Genomic DNA, 21,528 nt, shown 5'->3' on the forward strand with positions numbered 1-21,528 from the left:
ATATATACAGTTGTACCCCACTTAACGCGGTCAATTGAACCCAGAGGGTCCCGCGTTAAGTGAAATCCGCGTTAAGTGAACAACAGAACATATGGGATTAATTCCAATAGAAACCGGCCCGACCCCCAAACTCCACTTTTTGAAGGCACATACCTATGTTGTAGTAAAAATAACATCTTAATTTTATGATGGTACATGCACACAATTAATACTTAAGAGAAATAGAGAAATACAGTCGCCAAGTTAATGTCCATTCAAATAATGGACTCAACTCCCTCCCCCTCTCACACTACACAGCCGGCTAACAGATGGTCGGTCGGTCCCTCCCTCCCCCCACCCACCCCCCACCAACCGTCCCAAGGAGATGTGTGGGATAACCTCAAACTAAAGTTAGGAAAATATAATTGACATTGCTGGATTCCTTGTAAGACCAGGAATATTTTGAATATAAATGTCATATATTTTGGACAAAAGATAACATAGTTACCTAGAGAAAAAATTTTTATCTAAAAATTGTAAGTTTAAAGCAAAATATATGATGTTTATATTCAAAATGATCACCAAATTATAAGAATTCCAGCAATGTAAATTATATTCTGACCGGGTAATTTGTATGAATTTTATGAGCTAAAACAAATATCTTCAGTTAATAAAAAAAAAATAATCTTCACGACACTATCTGTCAATCAAAGTACCCCACCTTGCCTCCCCCCCTCTTCCAACCGCGCGGTCAGTCCCAACCCTCCCCCCCACCCCCCACCAATCCTCCCTTCCAGAGTTTTTAACATTTAGTATTAAATAATACCTCAGATTAAAGTTAGGATAATATAATTGACATTGCTGGATTCCTTGTAAGACCAGGAATATTTTGAATATAAATGTCATATATTTTGGACAAAAGATACCATAGTTACCTAGAGAAAAATTTTTTATCTAAAAATTGTAAGTTTAAAGCAAAATATATGATGTTTATATTCAAAATGATCACCAAATTATAAGAATTCCAGCAATGTAAATTATATTCTGACCGGGTAATTTGTATGAATTTTATGAGCTAAAACAAATATCTTCAGTTAATAAAAAAAAATAATAATTCTTCACACGGTAACAGATGGTCGGTTGGTCCCTCCCTCCCCCCCACCCCCCACCAACCGTCCCAAGGAGATGTGTGGGATAACCACTAAATTTTAATAAATAATACCTCAAACTAAAGTTAGGATAATATAATTGACATTGCTGGATTCCTTGTAAGACCAGGAATATTTTGAATATAAATGTCATATATTTTGGACAAAAGATACCATAGTTACCTAGAGAAAAATTTTTATCTAAAAATTGTAAGTTTAAAGCAAAATATATGATGTTTATATTCAAAATGATCACCAAATTATAAGAATTCCAGCAATGTAAATTATATTCTGGCCTGGTAATTTGTATGAATTTTATGAGCTAAAACAGGCAGTCAGGCAGGGTGGCGGGTGGGGCAAATCTAAAAATAGCGTCTTGGACACTCACCGCGTATATGTGGAAAAAACCCTCGTTAAGTGAAAGTTCAGCTTTGGCAAGGCACCGCGTATATGCGAAAACGCGTTAAGTGAAAGCGCGTTAAGCGGGGTAAAACTGTATATATATATTTTATTTTTAGTCCATATAACACGCGGACTTTGAACATATAATCAATGACCTCACCAGCCAGGACTCGAACCCTGGTCCCATGCATTAGGTCCAGAGTTCGAGTCCTAGCTGGTGAGGTCGTTGATTTTATATATATATATATATATATATATATATATATATATATATATATATATATATATATATATATATATATATATATATATATATATATATATATATATATATATATATATATATATATATATATATATATATATATATATATATATATATATATATATATATATATATATCAGAAGGTTGTTAGTTAATGAAACGTTCGTTAACCGAAACCATTGTTGCAATGGGTTTTTGTGTAATTGGTTCCAGCTCACCGAAAATTTCCTAAATTCAACAAAAATTGTAAAAAAGTTCACTTACTTTGAGGTGTGTATGTAGAAGGCTCCTGGATGATGATGATGATGATGGGATTTAGAATGGGGGTGGAGGGGAAGGAAGAAGAGAAGGCATTGGGGTGGAAGAGAAGTCACCCCATGGTGCCATTTCACCCATAAAATTTTAGCTCTCTGGTTTAATTCAAGATTATTTTCTTTAAATCAACGCTGCACTGCATTATATATTGTCAAAATATAAAATATATTTCAAAATGACCAATAATTTGCTTGGAAACACAGAAAAAAAGCGTTTAGTTGAAGAGAGTCTCAAGCAAGATGTTACCTCCAGTGAAAACAGAGAGAGACTGACGCCTGTTTGCTGTGTTAAGAGGCTGGATGCCGCGCATTAAACTAGTCACTTTACCTTCAATTTTGTTCAATAATTGTTAAAATGACTAAAAAATTGAATATTAAACTTTTAAAATTATTGAATAGTATAAACTTCTTGATATTTACAAAAATAGTAAGGAATTTAAGCCCTAGAACCGATTAATGTATTGGCGGACTGATACTAAAGCTGGTTGCCCGGTCAGTGCAAGCGAAAACATGTTGAGGTCGGTTCGTAAGAAGTTCGTTCAGCGAATTTTTTTTCGTTAACCGAATTGAAGATCCTTATGGAAGGCAGTTCGTTAATCGAAATTACGTTAACCCAGGTGTTCGTTAAACGAGGGGTCACTGTATACACACATATATATACACATATATATATACACACACACACACACACACACACACACACACACACACAATGGTCCCTCGGTTAACGAGCACAATTCGTTCTAGAAGGTTGCTAGCATACACACAGACACACACGATAAATACTTACATTGTTTCAAGGGGTTTTGGGGTAATTGGTTCCAGCTCACCGAAAATTGCCATTTCACCCAGAAAATTTTAGTTCTCTTGGTGTAATTAAAGACAATTTTCTTTAAATCAACAATGCACTGCATTATATATTGTCAATACAGTGAGTTCTGCTATAACGCGTGTTTTGATAACGCGAATTTGCTCTAACGCGATTTATGAATTCGGAACAATATTTGTATAACGCGATCGCTTGTTTGCTATAACGCGATTTTTGCTTACTATTTCTCCAATTTTGTGGTATTAACTGTGAATATGGTAAAGAAGAATATCTCCAAAAAGCATTTTGATGATAGAATTCCCGGTGATTATCGTAAAAGAAAGGATATAACACTTGAAGAGAAGCTTGATGTTATCAACCTCAAAATCACCCTTCTCCCCATCAAGTTACATTCATATTTTTTCAAGGTAAAGTGTTAAATTTACTGTATGATTTCATTATTAGATATGAATGTAACATTTATTTAGACTGTGCTATCCTTTGTGTTAGGCTAACTACTAAATTTTTTCGATTTCGAGTAATCTGCACCTAACCCTATTTTCTCCATAAGCCCTGTTATTTCTATTACGCGATTTTCTATAACACGATATTTTACAAGAACACAATTATCGCGTTATAGCAGAACTACCTGTATGTAAAATAAATTTCAAAATGACCAATAATTTGCTTGGAAACACAGATAAAAGCATTTATGTTGAAGAGAGTCTGAAGCAAGATGTTACCTCCACTGAAAAGACACAGAGACTGACGCCTGTATGGTGTGTTGAGTGGCTGTTTGGCGCGCAAAAAACTAGGTTCCTATACTTCAATTTTGTTCAATAATTGTTAAAATGACTAAAAAATTTAATATAAAACTTTTAAAATTATTGAATAGTACAAACTTCTTGATATTTACTAAAATATTAAGGAATTTAAGCCCTAGAACTGATTACTGTATTGGCGGACTAATACTACAGCTGGTGGGCCGCCAAATGCAAGAGAAAACGTGTTGAGGGGTACTCGTAAGAAATTCGTTAATCGAGGGATTGCTCGTTAACCGAGGTTAAAAATCTTATGGAAGGTAATTCGTTAACTGAAATCTCGTTAACCTAGGCGCTCATTAACCGAGGGATCACTGTAAATTCAGTGTGTGTGTTTGTGTGTGTGTGTGGGGGGGGGTGGGGGGTGGGCGGGCGGGTGGGTGCGCAGGTTGCCTCACCTATCGCAAAGGTTACGGTTATGAAACTCGTTGTGAATATCGAAATTGCGAATAGCATAGCAATTTCTCCCATAAGAAATAATGTAAATAGGGGGGATTTGGGCATCGCGGTGGACACACACACACACACTGTATGTTCCTTTACCTTTCTCTAATGAAGGCTTTTGTTAAACCACCAATGTATGTAATAAGTAATTTATTTCCAATGTATATTTTCAACCTTCGGGCTGCAGAACTTATTCATTAAACCGTTAATTATTATAATTATTACACACACACACACACACACACACACACACACACACACACACAGAGTAGACCCTTTCCATTTGCGGGTTTGCGATTCACGATTTCGATGATTTATGGTTAGCAGATGATAGCTATGGTGGCTAGCTTGCGAGCCTTTTCCTGCAGCACAACGAGTCACCCCACGCGCCCGTAGCGACTCCTCTTCCTCTGTTCACGCTCAACCATATTCTGTGACGCAGCATCTCTTGATAGTGTATGTGGTCCTAAACACTTTAAGAATGTGTTAAGGATATTTCAGTCGGTTGATGTAGCTTGATGTTGAAGGCCTTAATGACCCTGGCAGTTGATAGGCCTGAAGCCCAAACAAACAACCCATCAGGAGGGCGAGTGAGCAAGGAGGTGTAGCGGAGGTGTCCTGTGGACTTAATTTTCCCCTAGTTATCTATGCCTTTACTTAAGATTCTGGGGAGGAATGCGAATGAGATTTTAGCAAGTATTGTGTCATTAGGGTTGATAAGGTGTCTGGCTTCCGTGAGGGAAAGCCCCTGATATGACAACATAAGAGAGGAGAGGGATTGGGTCTGTTCGGTCTTGCTCACAACCAGTAACACTAAAATAGGCTGTTACTTGATTGTTCCTTGATCACTTCCACCTCCTCCCAAACTTTGTAGTAACTTCACATAAATTTAAAAGTGTCAAAGCAGTGTGCAGTCATTTTCATCTCTAAACCAAAGTTACAGATTTCTTTCATTATATTTACAATTGTAAATTTTCTTTTAGGGGTAAAGATAGAGGCTGGCTGCAGCAATAATGACATTGACGAGATTGACCATTTCTCCAACCCGTACGCATGGATGCAAGACAACAAACAAAAACGTAAAGGTACATCAGGTGTGTGCAATACTAGTACTAAAGTTAATGCATGGGGTCATTATTTTGTATAAAAACCTGTCTACGGTATTATATTAAATTTCAACCACTTTAATGTGATATTACCAAGCAGTTTGTCTATGTGCATACTTCACATATTCTGACTTATGTTAACCTATACACATTGTTCATAGGAACTAAAGTATGCCGAGAAATCTTACGAATAGTTAGTCCAATTTTTGCTGATAAGTTTCTTTGAAGAGTCATTTAGTGTTTGGATACTATCTTGTCATTATTATTATCAATTAGGATCATAAACTTGTACAGGTAACCTCCAAGATGCGATATTTCACTTTAATGATGGTTATAAATTAACACCATCTCGCAATATACGATCAAAACGGCTCACTTTAATGATATCTGTCAAATAGCCATCGATATCGCCTCTTGCAAGAATTCCAGCGATGCAAGTTATATTCTTCTATGTCAAGCACAATATTTAACTACACATCTCTACGTTCACATGTCAGCCTACCCACGTGCCGCCACATGGCCAACCCGTGCATTGCAGCCCTCCCCTTGGTTCTTTGTCAATCCTAAACCCACGATTGCATTGCTCCACTATTCTCGGCCAGCATCGTACATTGTACGGTACTTATCATCAGTGTTTTTTTCTTAAATAGTATGAGAATAGTACTAACATTTAGATTGAACTGTGTTATGGTGACTGTGACGTGATATTTTCTGTGTTTTTATGACTGTAAGGTGCTTCGACTCTCTTGTTTTGAAAATGTGAGCGTGTTGGCTGCTGTCATTGTTTTTGTTATCATTGTTTGCTCTGTTTTTGTGACAAGTGCTTTTGCTCTGCTTTTGTGACTGAAGTGAGCAGTGTAACTTTGAAAATGTCTGGGAAGGCCGAGGCATTCAAGACAACCGGGTCTCTGAGATGAAACTTGACGTTGTTAAGCAGTATGAGACTCCTCAGAGGCTGTGTGAGAGTCAGAGTGATGTCTCTACTCCACCTACAAGAGTCCCATTAGCCTCAAAGGGGACACGTGATGATGACCAGACTTGTTCAATATGATGTGGTGAGTGTTTAATTGTTTTACACTGATAGTAGAATTGTAGGAAATTTTTTGTTGGTGATACAAGGGTATTTGGGGATTAGCTGGGAATGTATCCCATTGAACCCCATGTTATTCAACACCATAACCTCATTGTATCTCGGGGGTTACCTGTATTGTTCACATGGCTTCTCAGTTTCATCATCATCGTTTTGTGGCCATTTTCCATGATTGCCTTGCTGCAGTTTCCGGTTACCTGTGGTAGCACTCATTAGAGGTGAACTGGAAGCAACATTCATAAATGTTTATGGGTTTAGTTATCAAACTATATTTATGTTTAAGTCTAGTTACAAGACAGGTAAAGATCTTGTAACTAGACTTAAACAACATAAATACAGTGGGGTATGCTATAACGAATCTAATTGGTTCTAGAACCTTGTTCGTTTTAGCATTCGTTCGTTATGGGATTAATCCGTTCCAGACCCCCAAATACAACCACTTAACACTGAAAAATATAATATAAAATTGTAAAAAAGTGCATAAATATGCATCTAAACCCCTGAAATAAAGAATATCATTAATACTTGTAATAAAATAACAATAAATTAGTAAAAAAAAAAAAAAATAATGTTCGTTGTAGGAGTTTCGTTCGTTATAGCATTCTCAATTTTATAGGTAAAACCGTTCGTTATAGGAATATTCGTAGTAGAATCCATTCGTTATAGCATACCCCACTGTATAGTGTTAGGACAGGCATCCAATGCTCTGTTTGTTCATTTGAGGGATAATAAGCATTGCACTGACTGGGATAATGCCTCCTCAATATTACCTTGTAATTCAATTGACAGTAGGAACATTATAGAATCTAGTCTCATTAAACACACCGAACCCGTCAACATGAATTTGAGTAATGGTAAGTACAAATTGGATAATTTCGTAATTAAGAAGATTTATAACCAGGTGAGAAGGTTGGGTCAGCTTACCCTCTGACGTGACTACTGACCACTGGGGTGCTTTTTTGAAGATTAGTAGGGTCATTACCTATACCTGACCATTGTGGACTTGATCTCACCCTCCTCTGTATATATATGTACCTTGTTTTGTACTTCTCCTTAGTCTGTACTCACCCCTGAAGATGTGAATTACACACACACACACACACACACACACACTCTTGTAATACATTAGAAAAGGGCGAGCAAGATTTAAAGAAAAAGAAAGTTGATTATGATGGCATTGGGATTTTTCATGATGTTATCATTTATCTACAGTATATCTGATGTTATAGTTTTTTTACAACAGCTAATGTACCTATACCAGGTGAGGACAATGAGAAGAGATCTCGTGGTGACACCTTCACACAGAGACTGGAGAATATCAGTGAATCCGACTTCAAGCAAGCGTATATGGCCAATGTGTTTGGAAACCTGGTAAGTTTTTTTAAAGTGTTGTGTATTTCACTAATTTATTGTTTTTAACCATTGTTCTGACCATTGATGGTACCCTTTATCATTCTCAGCTTCCTCATTAGATTATATTTCTAACTGATTATCAAACTTTCTCTGTTTTACAACTTTTACTCCACATAAAACATAAGCTGGCCATGTTACTTTATGCTATGTATTTTGCTCACCACCTGATAAACACTTTTCTTCTGTAACCAGTTCATATATTAGGTACAGTAATGTAAGACTCCCGTTACCATGGTTTTAGTGCTAGTATCATAACCAATGAGGTTTATTCGAGGTGTGTTGTTGTGTAAAGCTCAACTATTTGCTGACACTATTGGGCAAGTTTATCTAGCAACCAACCCTACCCATATTCTTAGAAAGTATGGTAGCCCATCACCACTTTCTCCAGGTGCGCATCATTAGTACACTTTGTGTCTTCAAGTGGAACCAACTGAGAGGATGCTGCTTAACACTCTTAGATTTGGGTAGGCATTCTCCCTCGGGGTCTGGCAAGTTACTAGCCTCACCGCACTTTGACTGCACCACATGAGAGATACAGTAATATCTCCGTTAGTCAGAATTCCTCAAACCTGGAACTCTCTGATAGCCAGAATTGAAATTTTCTCGGAAATCTTTCTCAAGGGCGGAATTTTCTGGAAAATTACGGCTTTGGGTACGATTTTCAGAGGGGCACATTTTCCGGAAAATTCTGAGAAAATTTTCCCAATAACTGGAAGTTTCTGGGGATGGGGGAGTACTTTTCCGGGTGTGAGAGATGAAAATCAGGTGCATTTTCCGGAAATTCCAAGAAAATTCCGGAGATGAGGGACTTTTTTCCGGCTTTGAGGGAATCGTCTCGTTATCCGGAAATCTCTCATTCTTGGAAGTGCTCTGTACCAAGTGTTCCGGCTAATGGGGATATCACTGTAATTGTATGTAATGAGTCATAGTAAGCTTGCTATTTGCGTTAAAAAGGTGGGATTTCTTGTAATGGCATTGTACATAAATTATCTACAAAAAGTTTTTTTTTTGAGTAATCACGATAAAATAATTAGTGATAGTATCTCTGTTAGCCGGAATCTCTCAAACCCGGAACTCTCCAATAGCCGAAATTAAAATTTGCTCGGAATTTTCTGGAAAATTCTCTTAATTCCAGGTTTGGGAACAAATTTCGAGGTTGAAACTCAGGTGCTTTTTCTGAAAATTCCAAGAAAATTTTGGAAAATCTTAAACACATTTTAAATTTTCTGGGTCTGGCAATAAATTTTCAGGGCATTCCAAAATTTTGCATCATTCTCCAACCCATCCCGACATGCCAGATGCATGGGTGGCCCCGCTGCTTGGATTACGTAATTCATATTCTGCTGCCATTGTAGAAGGTTGTTCCCTCGCTAACTGCTGTTTTTGTGCTAAAATATCTAACAAGGTAGTCTCACTCATGACAAGCATTCTGGAGAATTTTAAGCAGGGTGTGACTAGGAGGCTGAAAACACAGGAGGACAGAATCGATGCTTCGATCTCTCACGAATCTCCTCAATCATTCGTGAACATTGTAAAAGAGGAACTGAAAGAGCTAAAAAGAAATCACGATGGTACTAAAGGAGTGAGTGTGAAGATCAGTGTTTGGGCAGGGATAGGACATTCCACACACAGCAGGTACTCATACTGAAGCCAAAGAGGGGCATTATGGCTAAGGTTGCTGCTGTTGCTGGAAGTGTCGAGAGAGTATTGAAGTCTATTCCTGTTTATAGCTACAGGAAGACAAGAACTGGCTCCCTTGTTATAAGACTTTCCACTGAGAAGGCAAAGTTGAAGGATAGTAGGGCAATGAATTCCTGCTTTGGTACACACACTGAATTCATTGTAGGTAATCTTACTACATTTCCTGATGATGAAATAGTCTCCGACGTTGGTGAGAAAAATATTGAAATTAGAGAACCGTTAAGTAAAGGCTGCTTGCCATATAGAGTATAATATGAAAGATGAAAAAAAGCAAGTTGATTTAAAGAGGTTAGAGATGGAACAGGACCTGGGAGTGGTAGTAGATAACAAAGTATCATTTGAGGAATATATACATGACAGAGCAAACAATACAAACCACTTGATTGACTTAATCCAGCAAGCATTCCCGCTATGTTGGGCTAGAAAATTCCTAGATTGGCTGTGGAAATCTGTTGATACTTAAAACTGGATACTGCTTTTGGTAAAACAGTGTACAATGAGATTATTTTTTCCCAACACAAACATCAATAAACATCTTTGCATTTTGCCTGTAATCCCCTATTTGCTATTGTACAGTATTAATATTACTCTCAATTCATCCTTTTGCATTCATATTGCTTAATAGTATTCTTCTATTGCTAGCCATAGTAATTTTAGAGATGTAGACACTTAGTTTGGATGCACAATTTGCAGTAGTTCTTGCATGCTGTTGTTACTGTAAGTTAGAATGATAACTACAATCAGTACAAAATTTCAGAAGCGGGATGCTGGTGGTCTTCATGCTCTAAAAGGAAAACAAATAGGTCTACCACGGATAGAAGTCATGGACAACAGACTTTATGAAGACATGTTAGAACAGCAAAATAGTAAGGCGTAAGTGTTATGGAAAATTTCACATTCCGTCCACTGTGCTGTGTTGTGTACAGTTAACAGGTGATGGAACCAGTTAGTGTATAGGTAATGGCTGAATGAAACCAGCTAGATGTTTCATATATTTGTTATCATGTTGTGTGTTTTGTAATGTTTTGGTGATGATGATGTGCTTTAGTCAGGTTACTTCTAATTTGAAACTTATTTGTCTTTGCATTGAGCAGAAAAAGATTTACAATCAGTTCACTTGAGATCATGAAGTGTTCTGTAGTTTGCTGTATTTTCTGTGTTTGTAGGTAATGTAATGTATCTTTAAATTCTCAAATACCGAACATTTTGTTATCCCATAGTAGTAAGATATGTTACTGAGGATGCTAGTTATCTTTAAGTTTTGGGCATACAGTATTTATTAATGTATAATGATTTTCTTCAATCCAAGATACCAAGAGATGTTGAAGGTTCGCAAAAGATTGCCGTCTTACAAGATGAAAGATGAAATTATCGACACGATCCAAGAAAATCAAGTGGTTGTACTGAGTGGTGAGACAGGTGAGTGTCACTGTCTTTTGGGGATAAGTTTATGAATACCGTACAGTATTTTCTTGATTTAGCGAACTAATTCGAACCACCCCTTTCCGTTAAATCAAATTTTCCGCTAAATCAAATTTCCGTTATTTTTGCTCAATTTAGCTAACTAATTTGCTAAATTGAGCGTGATTCCGTTAAATTTCACGCCAAATGCGCCGCTTGGCGTGTGGGGTTTGTTTACATCCGTTCAGTCTGTGTCCTGCTGCCACCGCATGTGTTCACTGCTACCTCTTGGTCTACCTTTCGGTCAACTAACTACTGGGCTTAGACATCATGCCAAAAGTCTCTCAGAAGTTTCAGAAAGGAAGTGGTGTGGGGGAGAAAGTCAAGAGTGAAGCTATCAACTGGAAAAAAGTTAGGAAATTATAGTAAAAATTTAAAACAAACACCAAACCCCTTAATTTAAGGAAAGCTATGAATAATGTTTCTATGTACAGTGGGGTATGCTATAACGAACGGATCCTACTACGAATATTCCTATAACGAACGGTTTTACCTATAAAATTGAGAATGCTACAACGAACGCGGATGAATACCGGACTATTTCGCCTGGCGCATGAATATTGTTGTACCGCGACCCACAACAAGAGCGTCAGGCGCCATCTTTGTCTCATTGTGTAGCCAGTGCACCACTGTTATTGTTGAAATTTCGTCTTTTGATGTGGAAATAGAGTTATTTGTATAAATATTTTGTTATACAAGTGTACAATTGTGACAATGAATCGTCCAAAGCGAGTGAGAAAGCTCATAACTCTTGAAACTAAGAAAGAAATCATAAAGAAACGTGAGGATGGAACAAGCATTGCGAAACTTAGTGATGAGTATGGGATGGCTAAATCGACTATATGTACGATTTTAAAGAATAAAGAGGAGTTGAAAACAGTGCAAGTGGCTAAGGGAATCTCTAGACTTAGCAAAGCAAGGTGTAATGTGATTGAGGAGATGGAAAATTTACTCTTAGTGTGGATAAAGGAGAAAGAAATGGCAGGTGATAGCATTAGTGAAGCTATAATTTGTGAGAAGGCCAGACAATTGTTTGAGGACCTTAAAGCCAAGACTCCCAGTGGAAGTGATAGTGATGTGCCAGTGTTTAGGGGTACCAAGGGGTGGTTTACTGGTTTCAGAAGGAGAAATAAATTACAGTGTTGTGAGACATGGTGATGCTGCTAGTGCAGATAAGGAAGCAGCTAAGGAACACCATGACATTTTTTTTAATGTTATTAAAGAGGGAGGCTTTGTTTCTCAGCAGGTATTCAACTGTGATGAAACTGGACTTTTTTGGAAAAAATGCCTCGCCGTACATACATTACCAAGGGGGAAACTTCTGTCCCTGGCCATAAGCCAATGAAAGACAGGCTTACCCTCCTTCCTTGTGCTAATGCTTCTGGTGACTGCAAAATAAAGCCACTCCTTGTGTACCACGCAGAAAACCCCAGAGCTTTCAAAAAAATTAGGAAGACCCGCCTTGGTGTTATGTGGCGGTCAAACCCAAAGGCTTGGGTGACCAGGAATTTATTCTCTGAGTGGGTGATTGAGGTGTTTGGACCCAGTGTTCGGGAATACCTCAGGGAGAATAATCTTCCACTGAAAGCTTTGTTGGTGATGGACAATGCACCAGCCCACCCTCCTAATTTGATGGTTGAATTGCCAGAGGAGTTGAACTTCATCACTGTGCACTTCTTGCCACCCAACACAACACCTCTCATCCAGCCCATGGATCAACAGGTAATTTCTAACTTTAAGAAGCTGTACACAAAGGCACTGTTTAGAAAATGTTTTGCATCCACTTCTTCCAGTGATGTTAGCTTGAAGGAATTTTGGAAGAGTCACTTCAATATAGCAGATGCTGTATTTTTAATTACCTCAGCCTGGAAAGAGGTTACTGTGAGGTGTCTTTGTGCTGCTTGGAGGCCATTGTGGCCTGAATGTGTCCTTCAAAGAGACTTTGAAGGCTTCGAAGAGTTAGAAGAAGAGGCTGTTGTTCATGAAATTGTCTCTGGGCAACTCCATGGGCCTGGAAGTGGATGATGATGATGTTGAGGAGTTGGTGGAAGAGCACAGTAAGGAACTGTCCACTGAGGAGCTGCTTGAGCTTCACAAAGAGGAAAACGAGACACTGAAGCGGAGCTTAACTTCTGAGGAGTCAGGGGAGGAGGAGGACAAGGAGGAAAGCCGCATCATTCCAGCCAAAGATCTCAAGGATGCGTTCTTTTGCTGGAGCAAACTGCCCAAGCTCTCTGAGGATTATCATCCTGATGTTGGTTCTGTGCAAAAGGCCATCAGTGTGTTCAATGACAATGTTATGAACTACTTTTGGAAGGTCCAGAAATCAAGGTTGAAGCAGCCAACCCTGGATTCCTTCTTTACAAAGGTAACAAAAGAACCTACAAACAAAGTGCCTGTGAGACAGTCACCAAAGAGGGCTGGGAAGGATGACTCCTCTCCTTCCACTTCTTCTCCATAATTCTCCCCCCCCCCTCTGCCTCCTGTCCTGCATGCTGAACAACACTAAGGTAAGATAAAGTACCGTATTTTTTACATTTTCCACAGAATTTTTACAGTGTTAAGTGGTTGTGTTTGGGGCCCTGGAACGGATTAATCCTATAACGAAAGAGGTTCTGGAACCAATTACGTTTGTTATAGCATACCCCACTGTACATATCATGTATCTGAGGTGTCTCTGTACTTGTGATTGTATTAATGGAATTACAGTGGGGTATGCTATAACGAATCTAATTGGTTCTAGAACCTTGTTCGTTATAGCATTCGTTCGTTATAGGATTAATCCGTTCCAGGCCCCCAAATACAACCACTTAACACTGAAAAATATAATATAAAATTGCAAAAATTTAAAAAAAGTGCATAAATATGCATCTAAACCCCTGAAATAAAGAATATCATTAATATTTGTAATAAAAAAAAACAATAAATTAGAACAAAAAAAAAATTTAAATAATGTTCGTTGTAGGAGTTTCGTTCATTATAGCATTCTCAATTTTATAGGTAAAACCGTTCGTTACTGGAATATTCGTAGTAGGATTCGTTCGTTATAGCATACCCCACTGTAATCTCAATTTAGCGATTTAGTTCGCTAAATAGAGTGAAAAATAATGGAAAAAATTCCTTCTGTTAAATTGAGAGTATAATGTACTGTATTTGAATTAGGACAAATTCTTCTGTAAATATGTTCTCATTTTGTAATAAAAAGTAATTTGCTTGAAAATTTCAAAATATTGTCATGAACAAAGGTATATAATGTATATACTATACAGGTTGGGAATTCTTTATCAGAAATGCTTCATGCCTTAAGGCATTCGGATTTGGGATATTTTTGGATTTTGAAACCTCAAAGATCCGGACTAAAAGAGGGGACCACCTGTCCAAAAAAGCTGATTGTCCAAATCTTCCGGTGAATGTACTAAATGTATTAAAACGGTAAATAATGATATAAAAAACACCATAAATACAGTACAACCACTCCTCGACTTACGACATACTCGACCACCCTAACAGACGACCGCCTCAGTCATACAAAAAAAAAAAAAAATTACGTATTTTCGAGTCCCAACGTTAGTGATTGCGCTGTGTACTGACAAAATTTCGTTTATAATTCCCTTTAAAATGGCTGGCAAGCGTAAAAGTGAGAGTTCTCGGTGCTGAGAAGAAAAAGAGACACCCAGAAATTTATGTAAATCTACCCAAAGATACAGTTGAAAAAATTGTACAGTCAACCCTCACTTTACGCGGTTAATGTAACCCACAGGGTGCCGCGGAAAGTGAGGAACACGTAAAGTGAATAACATAACATTTGGGATTAATTGAAATAGAGTCCAGGCCGACCCCCAAACTCCACTTTTTGACGACACACAACTATGTTGTAGTAAAAATATTATCTTAACTTTATGATGGCATGCACACACAATTAATAATTAAGAGAAATATCAATAATATTAGGTTTTTTAACACTTACATTAGTAGAAAAGATGGCTGGGCACACGGGGATGGGCGGTTGGTTCCGAGGCAGAGGGCAGATTATTGGCCCTCACCTGTATCACGTGTATCAATTGTATCACTATCCACCACAGAGGCTTACAGGGCCTCTTTGTCAAACCCCCCAAGTCCATATAAGTCGATATCCTCACTATAATTATCACTATCACTGACTTGGGCCGGCTGTAGTGGGTGGCGGGTGAAGAACTGGTAATGTTTTGATGACTGGGCGACCTTGTGCGCACCATGTTCGCGCCGCTTACACAACATGGCGGATGGCGGGAGGTTTGGATCCAAAAATGGCGCGGCTCGCCAGTCGCTCTCCGCGTAATGGGGTACACGCACCGCGGAATGTGAGCATGTTAGGTTCCGGCAGGGCACCGCTTAAACGTTTGAAACGCGGAATGTGGGACCGCGTAAAGTGAGGGTTGACTGTATATTATTAAAATGTACTATGTACTAAAATTTTTATCTCTTGTACACAATATATGACGTTTATATTAAAATTAATCACTATATTATAAGAATTCCAGCAATGTAAATTATATTTTCCCCGGTCACTTCTATGATATTTTATAAGCAAAAAACAAAAACTCAATCTAAAGGACATAAATAAACAAATAAATACTTCACTAGACCTTCGATGGTGCCAACTGGCAAACATGTCCCTGTCACCTACCCTTCCTCCCCCCCTCTAAGGTTTGGTGGCTTACAGTTTTTATCTTATATAATATCACAGTCTAAAGTTAGGAGAACATAATTTGCATTGCTGGAATCCTTGCAAGACAGTGAATAATTTGAATATAAACGTCATATATTTTGCACAAGAGATAAAAACTTTAGTAAATTAGTACATTTAATAATGTAAACATTTTTCAACTGTATTTTTGGGTAGATTTACATAAATTTCTTCATTTATTTTTATTCATTTACATGCACACACCATACTAAAAGAAACGTAAAAGAAATAAATGACCTAAGTGCAAAGCTGGAGTGTACATTTACTAAATGATTAGGGTATTAAAATTTTTGTCAAGTGCAAATTATAGCTTATTCATATTCAAATTAATCACTATCTTACAAGAATCCCAGCAATGTAAATTATATTCTCTCCGGTGGTTTCGGTGGCAAATAATAAGAGAAAAGCCTAGTCACTCTTAAGGACTGATGAATAAACAGACAGACCTTCGGTGCCAACTGCCAAACATATCACCTCACCTCCCTCCCTCCCTCCCTCCCTCCCTCCCTCTCCCCCATCTGCCCAGCCAGGGTTTTTGGCTTACAGTTTTTATCTTAAATGATATCACAGACTAAGAAGTTAGGAGAATATAATTTGCATTGCTGGAATCCTTGCAAGGCAGTGAATAATTTGAACATAAGTCATATATTTTGCACAAAAGATAAAAATTAATCACCTGTAGTGATTTAAGAGTTCTAGTGTATATACACAGTGGTCCCTCGGTTAACAAACACAATTCGTTCCACAGAGTCGTTCGTTAACCGAAAATTTCGTTAACTGAATCCATTATTTCAATGGGATATTGGGTAATTGGTTCCAGCTCACAGAAAAGTACATACCGTATATATTCGTGTGTAGTTCGAGTTTTTGAGACCAAATTTTTAGGCAAGAAATTGGGGGTCGACCTCTACATGGGTAATAGTTTTGTTAGGTTGAATCCGTGCATGATGGGAAGGGCGAGGAGCAACTTTTAGCTTCAGACATGAAAAATATTTACCATTTACTGCCAGTAAACAATGGAAACATAAAATATGTACCAATTAGTAATGAAAAGCTGTGCAGTTCCTTCAGCAAATGCTCACCAACTTACATTAGGCTAAATTACCTTACAACGTGCTTTCAGTAGTCTATGTTGAAGTTCTTAGCACAGGCTAACTTATCATATCATTTACGGTATCACAGTTCTCATTGATCTACAAAAAATACCGGTAATAAAAACCTTTTCGTTATTTCGCACTTACTATAATACCCGGTAATCCACCTCAACCTCATATTGTTTACAACGATGCACGACGCACCACCAGCTGTTGAGTATCACGGTACACGTGTTTTTCAAATCGTTTTCAGTTAAAAAACTGTTACATCACATGTATATTTTACCTTAACTGTGCTTGAATGAATATATTCTCTGAAATAAATAGTAGTTTTGCTGAAACGTGATGTATTTCAATGTAAAATAGGATAAAATACATGACGAAAACAAAAGACTTTATCTAACCTTCCGATGTTCAAGAGATGTTACTCGTTTTTTTTAATAGTTTTCGGTTAAGATACTGTTATATTACAATGGTATTCTATTCATACTGTGCTTGATATAATACATTCACGGAAATGTAATATTTTTGCTGAAATTACATACGTATTACAGTGGAAAGTGCGATAAAATTGTGACGAAAACAATGACTTTCGCTTTCGTTCGTTCAAAAGATGTTACCGTAATCGCTTTTCGATTGGTTTTCAGTTAAAAAACCGTTGTATTACAATAATATTCTATCCAAATTGACTTGAATAAATACTACGATACCATATTTCTGAATATTTTTATTAAAATCCATCCAAATCATTTTCCTTGTCATCGTCTGCAGCACCAAACAGCTTCTCCCAGTCCTCTCCTTGAACAGGGCTAGAGGGTACGTGTTTTTCGAATCGTTTTCAGTTAAAAAACTGTTACATCACACATACAGTATATTTTACCTAAACTGCGCCTGAATGAATATATTCTCGGAAATAAATAGTAGTTTTGCTGAAACGTGATGTATTTCAATGTAAAATAGGATAAAATACATGACGAAAACAAAAGACTTTACCTAAGCTTCTGTTCTTGAGATGTTACTCGTTTTTTTTAATAGTTTTCAGTTAAAATACTGTTATATTACAATGATATTCTATTCATACTGTGCTTGATATAATACATTCACGGAAATGTAATATTTTTGCTGAAATTACTTACGTATTACAGTGGAAAGTGGGATAAAATCGTGACGAAAACAATGACTTTGAAATATAATGCGATATTAACCCCTAAATCGGTTAATTCGGACAATCGGATAAAACGGACACCCTCCTCCCCCCTATTAGTCCGAATTAACGAGGGTCGACTGTATATTGATTTAAGGGCGATTTAGGGGAATTTTAGGAGTGTTTCTGACTTTATGCATTTTTGGCTTTACTTTGTATATACTTTTCTGTTAGCTGGAACCAATTACCCAATATCCCATTGAAACAATGGTTTCGGTTAACGAACGACCCTCTGGAACGAATTGTGTTCGTTAACCGAGGGACCACTGTATACGTAACTGTAATCACTTTCACTTTTTACATGCTTAATACTGAATTCTTGACTGATTTTGTTGTGGTTCAATAATGTACAGCACTACACAACACAAATTGTACACAAAAACAGCAGCTATCAAGGAATCAACCTTCTACAATGGCAGCAGAATATGAACTAAGCGATCTAAGCAGCTGGGCCACCCATGCGTCATGTGGGGATGGTTTGGAGCATGATCCAATCTTTTGGAATGCCCTGAAATTTTATTCCCAGACCCAGAAATAAAATATTTTAAGATTTTCCAGAATTTTTCTTGGAATTGTCAGAAAATGCACCTGATTTTCAATCTTAGAATTTGTTCCCAAACCCGGAATTGAGAGAATTTTCCGGAAAAATTCTGAGTAAATTTAAATTCTGGCTATTGGAGAGTTCCGGGATTGAGAGATTCCCGCTAATGGAGATATTACTGTAGTAGAATAACATATTATGCAGGGCTTAGCATATAGATTATCTTTATATATGGCTTGGTTTATTATTTGCTTATTTATTTTTATAAATATTTGGAAGAAAAAATGGTAAGTTTGGAAAACAATTCATGCACCCAAAACAAAAGTGATTATCAAAAACATCTACAGTATACAGTATGTCACGTTCAAGAGGAGTAAATTACCTATTCTCGACATGAATTTCAAAATAATCTAGCAAGAACTTTTGGAGAAGTAGGATTTTGAAAATTGATAAGAATATAAGAGAAAAATTAGGGATTAGGCAGAACCGATGCTGGGGTAGAGTAACAATGTATCTGGTGTCCTTAATTGCTGACAGAAAATTTATATTGATTGATTAATTATTTTATTAATGAATTTCGAACATAAGCTGGACGCTCCCATTAAGTTATATTCTTAAAATGCCTGATTATTGAAAAAAAGAATAATTTCATGATATTTTATCCATAAATATATGCATTAGCCTCTGTTCAGATCACTAGATTTACCCCTAAAAGTATCTTACTGTAACATTAAAATCTAAAATTGTAGGCAAAGAAACAGTAATAACAAAAGCAAATAGAGAACAATACTGTTATATAAATATGAAAAATGCAGAATTACTACATGTCAGTGTACACACTGAGTTATAGTCCAGGGATGATGGCCTACTTGATGCTTTCTTTAGCATGCTCCCAGACTCTCAGCAGGCCCCCCACCCCCGCCCCACCTCCTCTGGATCAACCCCTGAGTGTACTAACAGGGATACAGTATTTTGAATTGGTAAAAAGGAAGCTTACAGCACAATGTATTTTGTTGAGTGTTCCAATTTTGCTTTGTTTATTTTTAGGTTGTGGAAAAACTACTCAAGTAGCTCAATTTATTTTGGAAGACGCTATTGCCGATGGCCATGGATCTACATGCCACATTGTTTGTACGCAACCCAGACGTATTTCTGCCATTTCTGTTGCACAGCGTGTTGCTGATGAACGTGGTGAGAAATTAGGCAAGAGCATTGGTTACCAGATTCGACTAGAAGCGTAAGTACAGTACACTAAATGTATATAAAACACTTCTAGGTACATGTAGGTATGCATGTAACATACACCCAGTAACATGCAGACTCTCAAACAATTAATTACCAGTGTGACTGATTAAAAATATAAAGCTTGATCCCCAGCACTTTCTACATGAGTTACATCTTAATTGTGTTTTAGCATCATATGAAGTAATTTATTAAATTTTTAAGTGTTATTGATTCTTACTGGTAGGTTTGTTTAGTAATTTGAATATTTAGAAGGGATTTTGCTTCTATCATTTTTCTCTGAAAGCAAGAAATTGTATATATCTAACTTAGCCATTTTCCGAGCTTGCCTTGGTTAAAAGTTATTCATCTCTCTCAACCTCTCCCCATGATATTTGTCCCCTACCCTGATCTCCTCTCCCCTGCATCTATTTGCCCACTTGGTTGCCTCCACTCTTCACACGTTCCTACACCATTTCAGCCTTCCTCTAACAAAACCTTTCAATATACAGCTGTCCTCTTAACCCATAATTTATTCACTATGAGGACAACACTTTTGATATTTTATTTGGCTGAAGCCAGACGATTATATTCAGCTCAGAGGTGACACTATATAGGTAGTAGGTAGTAGGCAGCTCCCAAACAGGGAGGTACTACCGTCTGGGAAGATATTGGAAGTATAATGTGTTGTCTAATGGTAGACCCTGCTGCCATATGGCATCACGAAAATTGTGACCAAGTCCCAGGTTGCTGATCTGACTTTCTGCTTCATTTACACACAATTGCAGGGTCTCAATTGTTTCTCTTACCATTGACAACACAACATACATATATCGTTTCTCACTTTTGATCTTTTTTTCATTTTTGTATTTATAGTTCTTTATTATTAAAATTATTATTACAGTTACTGTATTATTATCATCATTATTTTATTATTTTATTTTTGTTTGTTTTATCATAAGTTTTATTTATTATGAATTATTATGACTATTATTTATTATTATTATTATTATTATTATTATTATTATTATTATTATTATTATTATTAATATTATTATTAATATTATTATTATTATTAATATTATTATTATTATTACATTTTTGCCCCCCAGGCCCCAATGTGGGTCAGTGACCTGTGCCCGGGTGGGCTAATCCCAGTAAAAAAAAAAAAAAATATGTGAGGTCCCAGGAACATAACCCCACGTAAGTTGTGAGTCTACTGGAAATAAATTTATCGCTATATACCTGTTTTGGAAAATTTCGATAATTTTGGTAGTCGTGATGAATTTGAAATATTTCCTGCCCATTTCCCTCGCCAAAAAAAAAATCGCTATACAGTACAGTGGTCCCTCGGTTAACGAGCACAATTCTTTCTAGAAGGTTGCTCGTTAACCGAAACCATTGTTTCAATGGGTTTTTGGGTAATTGGTTCCAGCTCACCGAAAACTTGCATAAATTCAACAAAAAAGGTAGTAAAGTACACTTACTTTGAGGTGTGTATGTAGAAGGCTCCTGGATGATGATGCTGATACGAATTTGAAGTGGGAGGTGGAGGAGGAGAAGGGAGAAGAGAAGGAAGTGGGGGTGGAGGAGAAGCATTTTACTGCTTCTTGGAAGGTGAGTCACCTTCCATGAAAATGTCAGGAACCTCTGGACTGACAGATTCTCCAGCAGGAACATCCTCTCTCCTTCTTGAAGTGGAAGGCTGAGGGGTAGCATCTTTTTCCCGGTGCCTTTTAGTGAAAAAAATGTAATTTTTTTTTTGTGGGGCATCTCTCCTCACCATTAAC

At 37.2% G+C, this 21,528-nt stretch overlaps 1 protein-coding gene across 1 annotated transcript in view; it reads left to right on the top strand.

The window, feature by feature from the left end:
- LOC121858299 (ATP-dependent DNA/RNA helicase DHX36-like) overlaps nucleotides 1-19,758 on the top strand; it is a 61,449-nt gene extending 41,691 nt beyond the window's left edge. The window contains exons 5-9 of the mRNA XM_042354626.1: nucleotides 5,165-5,266; nucleotides 7,621-7,748; nucleotides 10,249-10,364; nucleotides 10,801-10,910; nucleotides 19,565-19,758. Of these exons, the coding sequence (XP_042210560.1) occupies nucleotides 5,165-5,266; nucleotides 7,621-7,748; nucleotides 10,249-10,364; nucleotides 10,801-10,910; nucleotides 19,565-19,758 (650 nt within the window). The remainder of the gene's footprint in view (nucleotides 1-5,164; nucleotides 5,267-7,620; nucleotides 7,749-10,248; nucleotides 10,365-10,800; nucleotides 10,911-19,564) is intronic.
- The last annotated feature ends 1,770 nt before the right edge of the window (nucleotides 19,759-21,528 follow it).

This window comes from Homarus americanus, unplaced genomic scaffold (genome assembly GCF_018991925.1).
Source record: "Homarus americanus isolate GMGI-L3 unplaced genomic scaffold, GMGI_Hamer_2.0 scaffold57980, whole genome shotgun sequence".
Taxonomy (NCBI): Eukaryota; Metazoa; Arthropoda; class Malacostraca; order Decapoda; family Nephropidae; genus Homarus; species Homarus americanus.